Source organism: Dendrobates tinctorius, unplaced genomic scaffold (assembly GCF_039654945.1).
Source record: "Dendrobates tinctorius isolate UK_male_01 unplaced genomic scaffold, ASM3965494v1 ptg000020l, whole genome shotgun sequence".
In the NCBI taxonomy this organism is placed as follows: domain Eukaryota; kingdom Metazoa; phylum Chordata; class Amphibia; order Anura; family Dendrobatidae; genus Dendrobates; species Dendrobates tinctorius.
In genome coordinates this window covers 38963266-38975844 of record NW_027361688.1, presented here as the reverse complement: position 1 = coordinate 38975844, position 12579 = coordinate 38963266, and the positions used below count along the sequence as shown (strand labels likewise).

Genomic DNA, 12579 nt, shown 5'->3' with positions numbered 1-12579 from the left:
GTCTCACTCTCTACCCTAGATCCTCAGTGTCCCTCCTCCCTGCTGTCCTCTCACGCTGATCAGTACAAGCTGCAGCTGTCAGGGTGGATGTAGATCGAATACACTTGGGACTCGAGATCCCGCACTCTGGACTAAATTATTCCTCCACTCTGAAGTGTATTTTCACATACTCCAGCCTCATCAGATCTAATTAATGATGTGCGTAGCCAATTTATGGGTTGTTACCTGTACCGGTTTTTTGAATGTTCTCTATTCACTGACCGTAATCAGATTTTTGCCCGATGTTCTCAGGAACCGTTGTAAGGGTTGCTTTTTCTGCTCCCAACTGATCATAGAAATAACTGAGTGTTTTTGTTTCTTTTTCTCCCAGCAGCTTCATGACACCGTGAAAAGAAAGCTGGACAGCGCGGCCTCACCCCAGAATGGGGAGCAACAGAACGGCTATGGAGATATCTTCTCGGTGTCTAAAAAGCTCCGACACGACGACGGGCTGTCAGGGGTGATTGGATCCGCTAATGGGTTGCCTCCCGTCTCTCCCTTGCACCAACTGGACAGCAAGCCTCCGAGCGGCGATTCCCTGCAGTTAAACGGCAGCCATTCGATTGGACTGGATGGGGTCAATAAAAAGTGTCTTCCGGACGCAGGTTTGCAGCTGAATGGCAACGGGGACGTGGATGATTTCTCTCTTTGCCTCGGCAAAGAAATGAAGCAGGAGCCGGTGGATGACTTGCCGTGCATGCTCTCTGGAGTCGGTGGGTCAATGTGTCAAAATAATTTGATGCCAGACCTAAACCTGAATGAGCAAGAATGGAAAGAACTCATCGAGGAACTGAATAAATCTGTCCCTGATGAGGACCTGGATGATATTTTTAATGACGACTTAGAAGACAAGAAGGATAAAAATGCCTCAAACTCTGCCACGCAGACCCCATTGCCGCAAGACATTCACATCAAAACAGAGTTTTCTCCTGCCACTTTTGAGCAGGATTCCCTTGGATCGCCCCAAGTCAGGTCGTCCTCTTGTGGACCTTTTGGTGCGACTCCTTCAGTGCCTCCTAGCAGTTCATCTCCCGTGGTAGGTGGTTCCCAGACTGTGTTTCAGCATTCTTCTCAGACTGTGACCGAATCATCCAACCAGACATCAATGCAGTCTTCAAGCCAATCGCAAAATGTGCAGAGACCTTTAAGCAACGTTTTATTGGGCGGCCAGGGGGCTGGCGCTACCAAAGATATGTCCTCCGCCCACCAACTTCAACAGATCGCAGTTGCAGCCAAGAAAAAGAGGGACCAGATGCTGCAAAACAAACAGGCACCGCAGGTTCATCCGTCGAATCCAATGACCAACTGGCCGCAGTCAGGATCTTCTCAGAGTCCTCTCGGCGTCCCCTTTAGCATGGATAAACCCACCAGCCCTTCTGTTTACCAGCAAGACTTTAATAACCAGAAACTTATGATGCCTAACATGAACAAAAACTCCCCGCGTGGCGGCACCGCCTACATACAGGCGAACCACGTCACCATGATCAGCCATAAACCCGCAAGCAGTCTAAATCCCAACCAGTCTGCAGGTCCCAATGCCATGCTGGACTATGGCAACACCTTACCCCTCTCACATTACGAGGCCGACTGCGGTCCGGGGCTGGTCGCCCAAAATCCAAACAAGAATGTAATGATACCATATCTTCAGCGGCAGCAGGCGGCGCAGCAGCTGCCTCCTATGACGGAGGAACAGAGCCGAATATTTATAAAGCACAAGGCTGGAATTTCTTATAGGCCATTAGTATCACATGGGCAGGTAAGTGCCGAGTGACGTTATTATTTGGGCAAATTTAACGTTGCCAAACCTTTAGTTCCCTGCACCTTGCATTAAACTGGCAACAGACACAAGGTGACCATACTCATCAGATTTCTGCCCGACTGGCGGACCATCTTATGTATATGGCCTTGTCCTGTCGGCCCCAATGGCAGATGTCTAGGGATAAAAAGAATCAAGCATGTGGGATTTCAGCATGCCCCATACTTTATTCTTGGGCAGGAGGCCACATTCAGAAGTGTCACTCAATTTATCCCCTTCCTCCCATCAAGAATGAACATTTGGCCAAACCCCGTAAGATATTGGTCTGCAGATCCAGCTAGATTTGGTAGGATATGCTGACAATATATTTATGGTGGTCAAACAGATGAGGTTAATAGCGGACACCACAAAAATTACTTGGAGATATCTATGATCTGCACTAAAATATCCTAATGATGTCTTATAACAAATGGTTGGTGCCTATGACATGTGCATCACATAAAATATTTTATTAAATAAAAATACTATTTACCATGACCATTAAGTGGTATATCAAGTCAATTGTATGAGCAAGTGCAGAGCAATAATAGACATAAGTGAAATGATCTTTATGATATGCGACCAATAGCTAAACACTACAATATATGAAAGTATAGCAGGCCCTTAATTACGATATCATGCAAGATCTCAGCAGCAATGATCAGTACAAACAGGTGCTTTCATGTGCAGGTAACACTGTGTATCTACCAACACGTTTCGCTCCTACTTCCTCTGGAAAACTCCATTCCATGAAGAAGCGTGAGCGAAACATGCGGTGCAGAATAAAAGCATATAAGCACGACTGGCTTATGGTGGCAGCTTATCTCTTGTAAGACCCAAAGATTGGGCATGTTGAAATTCAACATACCTTTTTTGGACTTGTTCAAGTGGGGAAAATGTCAGGATTCACATTAGATTTGTATGGTCTGAATAATGATATTTTAATGTTTCTGGCCACCTTCAGGACTGAGGGTTCTCTTCTTCTAAACAAAAAAATAGCAAAATGTACAGATTATATTCTTTTTCCAAAATATTTTTGACAGGGTTTTCTTATAATGTGGCATTTTCTTCTCATTTTTACAGGACCAGAATCTACAGCCCAATGTGCCCCGTGTCCCAGTGTCAGTGGGAGGCCCCGGTGTGGTGTCACAGCCACCGGCAGTGTCCATGTCTGGCAACCACGCCAATGCCACATACCTGAACAGTCAGCAGCAAGCCTTGATAAAACAGCAGCAGCAGCAACAGCAGCTTCTTCTGGAGCAGCAAAAACAGCGAGAGCAGAAGCAGCAACTACTTCTGGAGCAACAAAAACAGCAGTACCTCCGGGGACAACGGCAGCAACAGCAGCTCCTGGCAGAGCAGGTAAGGAAACGCATTACCACGAATCGGCGCCACGAATGAACGCCACACAATTAAGACACAAAATTACTGTTGAAATGGCCGATGACTCCTAAAGAGCAACAGATGGGTATTAGATATCACTGAAGACCATTAGCCGTTTACTGAAACATTAGCCTCAACATTTTTCATAATATGTTATAGTAGGGAATTGATATGTAGCCCCCTACCCACCTGACTCACCTGTTTTTAACACTTTCACTGCCAAGGACGTACATAATACTTTCTCTTTATTCCCATGTCACCGTTTTACCTTTCTGTTTGTATTGCAACTTATGACCAAAAGTGTCATGGCACCATGTAGGCATTTGTCTATATCACTTTTTTTTTTCATAATAGGAGAAGCAGAGGCACCAGCAGGAGCAACTACAGCGGCATCTCACCAGACCGCCCCCTCAGTACCAGGACCAGCAACAGAATTCATATCCCCAGCAGACTGTGGTTCCTTTTCAGGGTAAGGACTCCAAACATTTATATCAATCTGTATTTGCAATGTTTTAGAAAATAAAGAGAGGAACCCCACTGGGAAGCTGATAACACGGGATTGTGCGACTGACAATAGGTGACAGTCAAAGCTTGCCTCCTCTCCCTCCCTGCACAGTGACCTCTGGACAGTGCATTCCCATAAGACTCCCATAGAAGATAGTCATTTTCTCACTGACGATATTGTGGGGCTTCTGTAAAGAAATTTTCTGAGCTGATGTTCACAGCTCTTAAAGGTGTTGTCTGGTCTTTGAGCATCGTCAGACCTGTAGGTTATGTGACTGCAGACTTGTGCATCCTCACATTGAGCTCACTGTGAGGATTCCCCAGCGCCAGGACCTTAATTTTGTGATTTGCATACTTCAGATCACATTACAACTAGACTGTATCTGACCTTACTCACCACACTTTTATTGTGCCCGTCTAGTTGGCACATGACCGCTTGTTTGCAAATCCTATGCTTGATGTCACACGCCCACCGTGCTGGCACCAGAGAATCCTCGCAGTGTGTGCGGTCTGAGAGATTTACAAACTTGCAGCCATAGTTCCTGCAGAATTTAAGCTTAAGAATGGACAACTCCTCTAACTTTCACGGTATAAATTCTCTATCAATAAGCGGCAGTATAAGGCTGTGTGCACACGCTGCGGATTTTGCTGCGGTTCCGCAGCGGTTTTGGCCGCTGCGGACCCGCAGCAGTTTTTGCTGCGGTGTACAGTACCATGATTCCCTATGGGAATCAAAAACCGCAGTGCAGACGGTGCGGAATTTTCCGCGCGGATATCTGCGGTTTTCAATCCGCAGAAAGAATTGACATGTCAATTCTTTCTGCGGATTCTCCTGCGGTTTGCCATCTCCTCCATTGAGAAGATGAAAAACCGCAGGGCAAAACCGCAGAGCAATCCGCAGGTAAAACCGCAGGTCTTTTGACCTGCGGTTTCACCTGCAGATTTTACAAAATCCGCGCGGATGAATCCGCACATAATCCGCAGCGTGTGCACACAGCCTTAGTGATAACTGACTGGTGGTGAAGTCCCAACCAATGCAGGAACTGAGCTCTGGAGTAATGGCGCAGTGCTCTCTCACAGACACTGCCAGTATGTCCTGCATCTATGAGAAGGCCAAATGTAGCACAGTTTAGCTCTTGGCTATTTTCTGGCAGTACCATAGGCAAACAATTGGTGGTGTGCATGTGTAGGGCACCCCAGCAAGGTATCACCTATCCAGGAGCTGAGCCCCTCCACACAAGACAGCAACCATAGCTTACTTTGACATAGACCAGGGGCGCGCGGGGGTTTGTGGCTGTCCCCTGACACGGGCCAGGGGCACACAGGGGTTCATGGCTGTCCCCTGACAAGGGCCAGGGGCACGCGGGGGTTCGTGCTTGTCCCTTGACACCGGCCAGGGGTGCACAGGGGTTCATGGCTGTCCCCTGACACGGGCCAGGGACGCACGGGGGTTCATGGCTGTCCCCTGACACGGGCCAGGGACGCACGGGAGTTCATGGCTGTCCCCTGACACGGGCCAGGGACGCACGGGAGTTCATGGCTGTCCCCTGACTCGGGCCAGGGGCGCACGGGAGTTCATGGCTGTCCCCTGACACGGGCCAGGGGTGCACGGGGGTTCATGGCTGTCCCTTGACACGGGCCAACAAACACTCAAGCTGCGCTTTGTCCTGAGGGTCAAATTTGTCTCCACTAAGATGCCTGTTAGAGGATCAGACATGTTGAATTTCAGCATGCATGATTCTTTGTTCTCATAAGATAAGCTGCTGGCAGAGGTGTAGCTTACTTTCTGACCCGAGTATGCATGTGTATAGGGGCATCAGGAGAAATGGCTGTTTAGCTGATGGCTAGTGAAGGTTTATAACCAGCTCTAGATGAGGCATTCTGCACCTGAGCTCTCCTCAGTCCATTTGGAACAAGGTAAGCTTGTCAGCATGGCAGTAAATAGAGTAAGCCTTTACCATGATTGTTCTGTTTCTTTTGTAGGAACTGCCTCAGTTATGCCTGGGGTGAACAGTATGGCACATCAGACCTCAGGGAGTCCACGCATGTTCTCCCAGTCACAGCCAATGCTTCAGATTGCGGGGGGCCATACTGCTGTTCCACCCTTGTCTTCTGTTGCAAGCTCTCAAGAACGAGCGGTTTCCCAATACCCCAGCATGCAGAATGTGCAGCGTAGCGGAATGTACAACATGGGGTCAGGCCTCCCACAGATGGTTCCGAATCACGCAGCGCAGGGTAACATACCCAATGGACAACCTCAGATACAGAGGCAGCCAAACCTAGGACAAGGAAACGGCCTTCCCGCTGGTTATGGACCAAACCACATGGCAAATCCGGCTCTAGCAGCACAGCATAACAAAGCCGGGATGAACCATGCTATGTCCAAGGCTCAAATGCCAAGAATGCCTGCCGGTATGGCATCGCAGAATGCAGGATGGCAGCATCAACAAATGCAAAACATGAACAATCAGCCCCAAGGAAATAATGGCTTGTCTGCGTTCAGTACGGCCAATCCTGGTTTTCACCTCCAGCAGAATCACCACAAGATATCCAACCAAGCATTTGGCCAAGGTCTGCCACAGGTTGGCCTAGGAGCTGGTCGACCTATGAACTCGCTGAGCAGCTCTGTGCCTGGTCAGATGATGTCAAATTTGGCTTCCCAGCAAAGGACAAATCCTGCCAGCCAACAGCCAGCACCTAATCAGCAGGTCCTACCTGTGATGAACCAAGCAGTGCCAGACTTGACGGCGTTCACCCAGAACCCAGGCCAGCAAATGGCCAACCGAGCTGGGCTCCATTGTACGCAAAATTACCAAGTGAGGTCGACGGGTCAGGACCTTCCATTTGGATTTGGTGGACAGTCGGGCAATGCCGGGTTACAGAACTTGTCGGGGGATGCAGATTTGTTGGACTCCTTGCTCAAAAACAGGACTTCAGAAGAATGGATGAATGACTTGGATGAGTTATTGGGGAACCATTGATACCGAGCCTGGATTTCTGTTTTTTTTTTTTTTATATTGATTTTGAGAACATTTTAGTGCATTTTATAAAAAAAAAAAAAGCTAAAATGTACATTTTGGACCAAAAACCTGTGCCATTGAGATACTGTTGTCTCCTGAGGCTGGAACATAAAATGGCCTGCTGCTTCCTTCCCCACCCCCGATGGCCACATATGCCTGGAGCATATGTGGGTCTTTCTGCTCACCACTGCCTGTCTCTGTCATTGTTGATGGCAGGGCCCCTCTTCCCAGCTCTATAAATGCCTTATTTTTCAGAAGCACTGTGGGGAGTGATGGGTCCGCAGTAGCAGAGAGCCAGATGAATGCTACTATTTGGGTTTGTCCTGTACTTGGAAGCTAACGCTTAAATCTCATCACTGTTTCCTGCTGGTTGAGGCCACTTCATCACAACACCCCATTATTTCCTTTACCTCTCCCCACTGTGAAATCGCACACGAGAGGTGATCCGTAGAGAACCTCCATCTTCTCCTATGTAATGCCCGAAATAATCACTGTCCATAAAGGATAGCTTTAGGAAACCCCTTCTAGCACCCCATTGTACCCCCCAGTACAATCTGATCTTCTGTATTGTAATTTTACCAACTTGTCTGCATAGTGTAATTATGCAAAGTTTAAAAATATTCTTAAAGCCATGTTCCCACATGCAAACCATGCTGCTTTTTTTATTTTACGCTATTTTCTGAAGGTGCAAAAAAAAAAAAAAAAAATGCAATAGCAATTTACTGATTATTGCATTTTTGTCTCCCAATTTTTTATGCATTTTTGGTGCAGAAAATTTAAGCTGCATTTTTTTTTTTTTTTTTTTTTTTGCAGAAACTCTGGGATTCTTCACTAAAAAATGCAGTTGCATTTGTATCAGGCTTCACATACAAACCTATAGAGGGGGGAAAAAACGCACAGTCCAACAGCGTCTTTAAACCCACAGTAGGCATTAGTTTTCATGAAGTCGAGTGCATTTTGCATATTAAAATGTCAGCTGCTCCTTTGCAACATGCAGCAAACTGTGACTTCGGTAGTAAATGGCCGTTTAGTGTCCATCGCTAAGGAGCAACTGCCCAGAATTAATGAAAACTTGCTCCAGTGATTCCATCTTGTAGCAATCTCACGCATTTCTCCTTTCCTACACCAGCCCTTTCATTTTCACCTGGGGGGTTCCTATAGCAGACCGGGCAGCGGCGGAGGGCTTCTGTGCTGACCAGATGCCTTACAGCGGGAGCGAGTTTGGTAAAATGAGGAAAAGAATAGATAGATGAATATTTGAGATTATAGTTGCAGTTCTTATTGATCAAATCCTTACAAAGGAGAGAAGGGTAATCGCCGAAGAATTCTGGGGTGTTTTCTACATTTTGGTATTCTTTTCTGTACAAAAAAATAAAGCGCTATGTTAGAGGTGGATCACACATCCGTTTTTAGACGTCCGTCAAAATCCGCCGTTTAGCAAAAAAATGGATCCGCCATTCTTTTTGGCGGATCCTTTTTTTTAACCAGAGACTTGCATTAGTGGCTAAAGCAGATCCGTCCAAAAAACTGGTCCGGTAGCATCAGTTTGTGGCGAAACGGATCCGTTTTTCAAACGGATGTGTGAAACAGGCCTTAGAAGTTCTGGCTGGAGAGGATGTAAAGATTCAGAGTGAAAGTCTGGGATCCACTGGTGAGAATTGTATGGATCTGGCCCCTCATCGGTACATTTCCATTTAGGTCTTGCACCAAGTTATATAAGCAAGCAGTCTACATGGGTCTCCCGAAAACACTTACACACACCTATGCAACAATGGGACTTTCTGTGGTCATATGTTCATAATTTGGGATAGATCAAGAGTCCCCATTTCCCCACTTCAGTGTCCCATCCTCATAATTGAGAGAGTAACCAGGACCACTGCTCATTAACCCCACCATTAAATGAGGAACATTTAAAAAAATATATATATTTTTACTATCCCCTCTCTCATCTTCCTCCACTTGGCACTTTCTTCCTTTAACACACACAATACAAACACTTTTTTTTTCTCTCCTTTCTTCCATTTTTGTTTTTCTTAGATGTCACCTTAACTAGCAGCCCATTTTGCTTGCTTCTGACCAGTCCAGGGTTGTTCACCATTGTGCCTTTTAGAAGCGAAGTAAGAATTTCTGTACTATCACAAGAAGAGTGGGTCACCCACGATCACTATTGTTGAAGTGTTTTTTTTTTTTTGTTTGTTTTTTTTTTCTTTAAATACCCCGTTTTTTGATGAAGACGTATCAGGAATAGTAATGGAGGGCCTGAGCATCCAGAACACCTTGTAAGTAAGTGGAGACCTGATTGCATAAGGTGCCCATACACATGAGATGGCAGTCGGTAAACCGTTTTTCAATTGTAAGGTCGGAGAAACCCAGTTAACTCTGAGCTGGTGGGTGGACACTAGCTGCTAAATCTTTCATGCACACAGAGGGGGATTCCTAATCTTCATTTCTTAGCATGAAGACAAACAACTGCAACAGTGAGGACATTATATAGAAGTACTCGTCAGTGTAGCTGTGAATCCAGCGCAGGGATGAAATAACGCTTGTTAGGAAGATCAGCACCACCTTTCTGCGTCTTCCTCTGCTTGTTTTCCCTCCCTGCTCCACACTCCTCCTATCCCTCCCCTCCATTGAGTCTAAAAGGAAGTGTAGATTCCTCAATGTGCTTGTATTCAGCAAGAAAAAGCTGACATTTTCTTTATAGAATGGATGGAAGAGTTCGAGAGAGGGGTTGAAGGGAAAGAAGTATCTCATAAATGGAGATAAAGTAAAATTCTGTTTGTACTATTGATTGTTGAAGTTTGTTGAAAGTACAGTTCCCCTTTAGTGTGTATGGGGCCCTGGGCGCTAGTTTACAGACAGGTTCACGGTTATCGTACAGCGATGTGGGGGAAGAGGTAACTAAAGGACATTGTCCGGGAGGACCAGACTGTGGAAGTGACTAGACTCTGTCTAGATTACACAAGAGATTTCTTCCATCTTATGGAAGGGGTGAAACACCATCATTGAGTAGTTTTTCTTTTTTCGGTGATAAAGGGAATATTTCCTTTTTTGCTCTCTAATAATCTTGACACTTGATGACCCCGCCAGTAGTTTACCACCATTGTTTTGGTATTGCTGAGATACTTACAGTTTATTTTTATTGTGCAGAATATGCATTTTTGCTAGTCTGAGTGGCATCACCAGTTTAGACAAAGTTGACGTTAACGTTTGTCCATGGTCCCTCGTTTAAAAGCCAGTCAGTCCACTATGATTTCAAGTTCATTACTTACAGTGATGGCGGCCTCTGTTGTCTTGGTTTTGCGTTGAGGGCAGTTCGCTGTTGAGTTGGAATTGTCACAGGATCACATCAGATTCACAGGTGCAGGGAGTTGAACGTCCACCGAAAGCCACAAGGGGCTCAGTCTTCAGCCTCTTCAAAGTCAATCTGACCGTAGATTCAGGCTGCCGAATCACAGGGAGCGCGTATCAAACACTGACCGCATTACTGCAGCCATGCGGCGCTTTGACAGAACCCTACTTTTAAAAATCGACTCTGAATCGGGATTCGGATGACTAGTCCGAGGTTGGATTCTAATGGCGTCGCCCCGCTACCGCTCTCCGCAGCATTAATTTCATGACTGGTTCCATTTAACTAGCCCCAATCTTACAGCAATAAATATAGGACCAATGTTGAGCGAGAACTATGCCCAGTCCTTGAAATCTAATATTGTCCACATCTGGGGACTTTTTTGTTAATTTTTGCCAGAGCTGTATGATTTTTAGCCTCAAATACATGCATTTGAGAAAAAAAAAAAAAAAAAAATGAAGAGACCACTTTCATATGTTCAGTTTGTCTGATTTTTCTCTTTACAGTTATATTTTTGAGTGAAATGTAAATTGTTCTTTTAAATCTACAAATTTCCGAATTTCCAAGCAATAATTTTTTTTTTTTTTTCTGACGAGAAATGGTCAAAATTAAAAAGAAAAAAACCCAGTGCTTTCAGACCTCAAATAATGCAAACAAAACAAGTTCATAATCATTTAGAAACAACAATACTAATGTTTTAACTCAGGAAGAGTTCAGAAATCAACATTTTGGGTGGAATAACCATGATTGTTAATCACAGCTTTCATGCGTCTTGGCTGCTTTCCACCAGTCTCTCACTCTGCTTGTGGTGCAAAAATGTAAGCAGTTCTTCTTTGTTTGATGGCTTGTGACTCTCCATCTTCCTCTTGATTACATTCCAGAGGTTCTCAATGGGGTTCAGGTCTGGAGATTGGGCTGCCCGTGACAGGGTTTTGATGTGGTGGGCTCTTAATTTTTGCCAGAACTGTATTTGTAATTTGGCTTCATGAAATATTTCAGCTTTTAAAGTCTCTTGCCCGACACATTCAACGATAATGTGGTCTGTAGTCATAATTCGGATGGAGGAACTAAAAAAAGCTCAAACTCTACCAATGGACCGCCATAACGAGCTCACTGACTGATCCTCAGACATCATTCTGCAGTGCCACTTTTTTATGAAATTCAATTACAAAAATTTTCAGCACGAAATAACTGTTTCGGTCATATTACCGATTTCTAGAATGCTTCAGTCTACGGACTCTATGCCTGGCAGATTTCCCAAAGAGTTGAACGTGTCCACTATGCTTTTTTTTGTTTGTTTGTTTTTTTTCTTGCATGAATTTCTCGAGTAAATTTACATCAGAGCAGTTGTTGCCGTTGGGACACAAAAATGTTTTTTTCTAAATTTTTCTGAATTTTATGGGTTTACTAAAAAAATTTTTGGCCAAATCCCCATAAATGATGCTGCCGTGGTGGGAATAATACCCTTCTAGCCATATATTCATGCACTGAGGTCCTGGTTACATGGAGTCGAGTGATGCCTGTAACATACATTAGTGGTTACATTGCAGGTCGTATACAGAATTAAGTGTTTTTTTTTTTTGTTTTTTTTGGGGGGTCAATCTCTATATGTTCGTCTTGTCTATGTTTCTGCCAGTAGCTCCACTCATTTCAATTCTTTTCCACTTCCTTTACACACCAATAGACTTGGCAATAATAATATTTTTTTATTCTGGGGTAGGGAATAGTGATCACTGTGGAGCATGGCGCTTACTAGTGCTGCGGGCCTGTAGGTAGTAATCGCCCACTAATTAGTAAGCAGGTGGCCGTCAGTCCCAGCGTTCTGCATTTCGCCTCTGACTACACTTCCTCTGTAAATAATCGTTTACAGTTTTATATATTAAAAAAAAATATTACAAAATTAGATCCGGACTGTATATTTTTTAACTTTTTTTTTTTTATAGATTTTAAAAGAAACTGTAATTCTTTTATAAATATATATATATATTTTTTTTCCCTGTGTCTAGGGGGATGTATGTAACTTTTTTTTTTTTTTCTTCCCCTTTGCTTGTAAATGGAGATGACTTTCTGAACATCGGCCTTTTTTTTTTTTTTTTTTTCTCCTTTTGAAAATGTGTTAAATACAATACTTTATTCTTGTACTACAGATATGGCTTACGAAAGAGAAAGAGATCCACTTATGTTCTGCCATTGAAAAAAATAAATAAAAATAAAGTATTTTGTTAGAGTATATGGTGATTTGTGCCTTATTTAACAGGAATATAGCTTGGAGAGTCTCCCTATACATAGACTAAAAATTAACCTTTATTAGTGCATTATAAAAGTTTATGAACATATGAAAATGTGACACACACAGTGCTCGTGATTAACCAGTGCTCATTAAAATCCCGGCTCCTTTAAATAGGGGCATACAGTTAGGTCCATATATATTTGGACAGAGACAATTTTAGTTCTAGACATTATCACAATGAATTTTAAAGGGATTGCCC

General features: G+C 44.2%; 1 protein-coding gene across 2 annotated transcripts in view; it reads left to right on the top strand.

The window, feature by feature from the left end:
• The window catches only part of MAML1 (mastermind like transcriptional coactivator 1), a 90573-nt gene extending 78253 nt beyond the window's left edge, over positions 1 to 12320 (top strand). The window contains exons 2-5 of one of the 2 annotated variants that reach the window (XM_073568016.1): positions 374 to 1795; positions 2918 to 3196; positions 3572 to 3686; positions 5705 to 12320. In XM_073568016.1, coding sequence (XP_073424117.1) covers positions 374 to 1795; positions 2918 to 3196; positions 3572 to 3686; positions 5705 to 6702 — 2814 coding nt within the window. In that variant the 3' untranslated portion in view covers positions 6703 to 12320. Of the gene's footprint in view, positions 1 to 370; positions 1796 to 2917; positions 3197 to 3571; positions 3687 to 5704 lie in introns of both variants that reach the window. The other variant, XM_073568015.1, reaches the window with a different exon arrangement.
• The last annotated feature ends 259 nt before the right edge of the window (positions 12321 to 12579 follow it).